Raw genomic sequence first — 2,873 nt, 5'->3', positions numbered from 1 at the left:
AAAAAGTAGTTTCCCATAGGGATCCGGCGGAGGACTAGCTCCACCCCAGGCGTCTCTGTGACTCCTCCTCTCAGCCACGGAGCCTCTCCCTCCCTCCTCGCTCATTGGTGCATCCTGAGGGGGCGGGGCAGGGTGTGCAGCGGGGGAGCGCTAATCACGCTTGCTTTGGGAAAGCGCGCGCCGCCGCAGTAGCGAGGGTCGAGCGGCTGGGGAAGGAAGCGAGCCTGAGGCGTACGGGCCGAGCGGACAGCGGGTTGGTGGTCAGGCCCCTGCTGCGGCGGCAGGTCTCTCCACGTGTTTTCGGCAGCGACATGGAGCTGGAGGAGTTGGGAATCCGAGAGGAATGTGGCGTATTCGGGTGCATCGCCTCAGGAGAGTGGCCCACGCAGCTAGATGTGCCGCATGTGATCACTCTGGGACTCGTGGGGCTGCAGCACCGGTGAGCAACCGGCTGAGGGGTGGGGGTGGCGGCGCGTGTGCTTCTCTCTCCTTCAGCCCCAGCCGTTTTCCCGCGGCCCGAGTTAGCGATCTCCTGTGCGCCTGAGGGCCTGGAGACCGACCTCTATTGCTTGGATTGATAACTGCTTGTGGCATCAACTAGGTTGCCAAGGCGTGCGCGGGCACCACCTTGCATCCCTGGACTTGCTTCTCCCCCTAAACCCTTGATGCTCTTTAGGGGCTTTCCCCCCCTTCTCCGGTTGTGTGCACCCCTCATGAGTCTGGCCAATTTGTAAGGCTCCGGTTCGCTAGGGTTGGCCGAATCGGGACTTCTCCCACTACTTGCCCGTTTTAATCTTGCAGAGCCTGGAGCTGCTTTTGTGAAGGTTTGTGTGGGGTGGCTGCTGGTCCAGGACCTACAACACCTTGAGGTGTTCTCGCGGAGCCTTCGACCACCACAAGCTTTTGTTTGCAAGGGCAGAGCTTTTGAGCAAATTGTAGATGTGAACGTAGTCATAGTTATGAGAATTTAGGGATTCTAGAGTTCAAACCCCAGGAAATAGAGCTAGTTGGTATTCAAAAGGAAGTCCCGGTTGTAGTTCTCATACAAACTAACTGAAAATAAACCAGTCACAGGAAATAGTGTATCTGCAAAAGAGTCGCGGATTTCAGATAATGAAGGAAAAGGTTGTAGTAAGAAGATGCCAAAAAGTAACTCACTTATTTAAAAGAGGGAAAGGGCAGCAGTTCCTGTATGACTAGATACATACTGATTTTTGGAAAAATTGGTAGATCCCTTTGAGTTAAAAAATAACTTGCCTTCCGTGATCCTTCCATTTCTTATTACCTGGCATTTGATATAAATGTAGGTTTGACATTATCCCTGAAAGTATTACAAAGTTTTCCTAAGGCAATACTGCAGCAATAACTTTTAGAACAGTTTAAGGAACTTGGCAGTAACATTTATCAGCAATATGGGAGCTACAAGTATAAATGCATTCCAAATGATCTGCTTTCCCTCACCAAACTTGGATTGCAAGTAGTCTTTTTGATCTTTTCAGAGTGGCAAATACTTTAGTTTTATGTCTTATGTACTTCTTTAAAGAGCTGAGAGTAACTTAGAGTCTGGGTTGAATCAAAAAGAATATTTTTAACTTGAATGACTCTGGTCCTGGATAATTGTGGGTTGACCCTAAAAGAGATCTTGTTTTAAAATACTGCACATTTTTTGAGAAGATTAGCTATATAATCCAAGAACAAACTAAAATCTACTTATATGGTAGTTCAGAACAACATTAGTTTATAACATTCTTAGGATAAGTTATTTTGGATATTCTGTGAAGGGAAGAGAATCTTCAGTCTCTCCTTTAAATACGTGCCGGAGGAAAAACGGTTTGTTTTGTTTGTTTAATGAATACAACTTGATTTCTAGCTACATGCACTTTTCTATAGTTGCTTTTATATGAAAGAAGGATTGGAAAGTGCAAGATAGGAGCAATAAAAATGTAATTATATGATAATAGCAATAATAAATGGATTCTCTGAGGCTGCTCATCTGAAATAAGTCTTTGTTAAACTGGTTTTGAAAATTGACCTTCAATAACAGCGACAAGGAACCCAGTAGTTTCTGGGGAACGAATGTATTAATGGAAAACTATTTGTTTAAGATTTTCGTTTTGTAGACATAGAATCATTAAGGTGCACTGAGAAGACTGGTTCTCTCCCATAAATTCATCCAATTAAAAATTTTGAATTAGCAAAAGTCCTAACCCTTTAGAGGAACTGATTTGATTGGAAGAATGATGAAATTCCCTAATGTCTCGAAGATAAAAATCTTCTGCTACTCTGAACTAGTCCGTAGGGTTCAGAGATTAAAAACTAATGTTTTTCTATGGCATTGAATCAAGGAATGTTAAAACTGGATACCTAGATAAGTTGTCTTAATTTAATACACAGTGTAGTTAGTTAAATGCGCTGTACACTTGTAAGTGGTGGTCTGTTGCAGAAGTCTCTATCTCCTCACCTCTTTCCACTCAATACTTAGTTGTTTTAAAACAATAGTAACAGGATTCTGTTGGGGTTTTTTTTTTCCTTTTTGATAAAGGAATTTACCTCTTACACATTATCTTCCTAAAACATGGAATCTAGAAGGTGAGATTGCTATCACTTTTGCATTGTATTTGTCTTAGGTATAATCTGATCTAAAAAATTTACTCTCAGGCGCGTGGGTGGCTCAGTAGTTGAGCGTCTGCCTTTGGCTTAGGTCGTGGTCCCAGGGTCCTGGGATCGAGCCCCACATCGGGCTCCCTGCGCAGTGGGAAGCCTGCTTCTCCCTTTCCCTCTGCCTGCCGCTCCCCCTGCTTGTGCTCTCTCTCTCTGTCAAATAAATAAAATCTTTTTAAAAAATAAAAATAAATAAAAAATTTAGTCTCACC

General features: G+C 43.9%; 1 protein-coding gene across 1 annotated transcript in view; it reads left to right on the top strand.

Annotated features, from left to right (window-relative positions):
• The first annotated feature begins 108 nt into the window (after positions 1 to 108).
• PPAT (phosphoribosyl pyrophosphate amidotransferase) overlaps positions 109 to 2,873 on the top strand; it is a 37,315-nt gene continuing 34,550 nt past the window's right edge. Inside the window, exon 1 of the mRNA XM_027598410.2 lies at positions 109 to 439. Coding sequence (XP_027454211.1) covers positions 312 to 439 — 128 coding nt within the window. The 5' untranslated portion in view covers positions 109 to 311. The remainder of the gene's footprint in view (positions 440 to 2,873) is intronic.

The sequence above is a fragment of the Zalophus californianus genome, chromosome 2 (genome assembly GCF_009762305.2).
Source record: "Zalophus californianus isolate mZalCal1 chromosome 2, mZalCal1.pri.v2, whole genome shotgun sequence".
In the NCBI taxonomy this organism is placed as follows: domain Eukaryota; kingdom Metazoa; phylum Chordata; class Mammalia; order Carnivora; family Otariidae; genus Zalophus; species Zalophus californianus.
The sequence above is the reverse complement of the archived record's forward strand: the minus strand, read 5'-3'. Positions and strand labels throughout refer to the sequence as shown.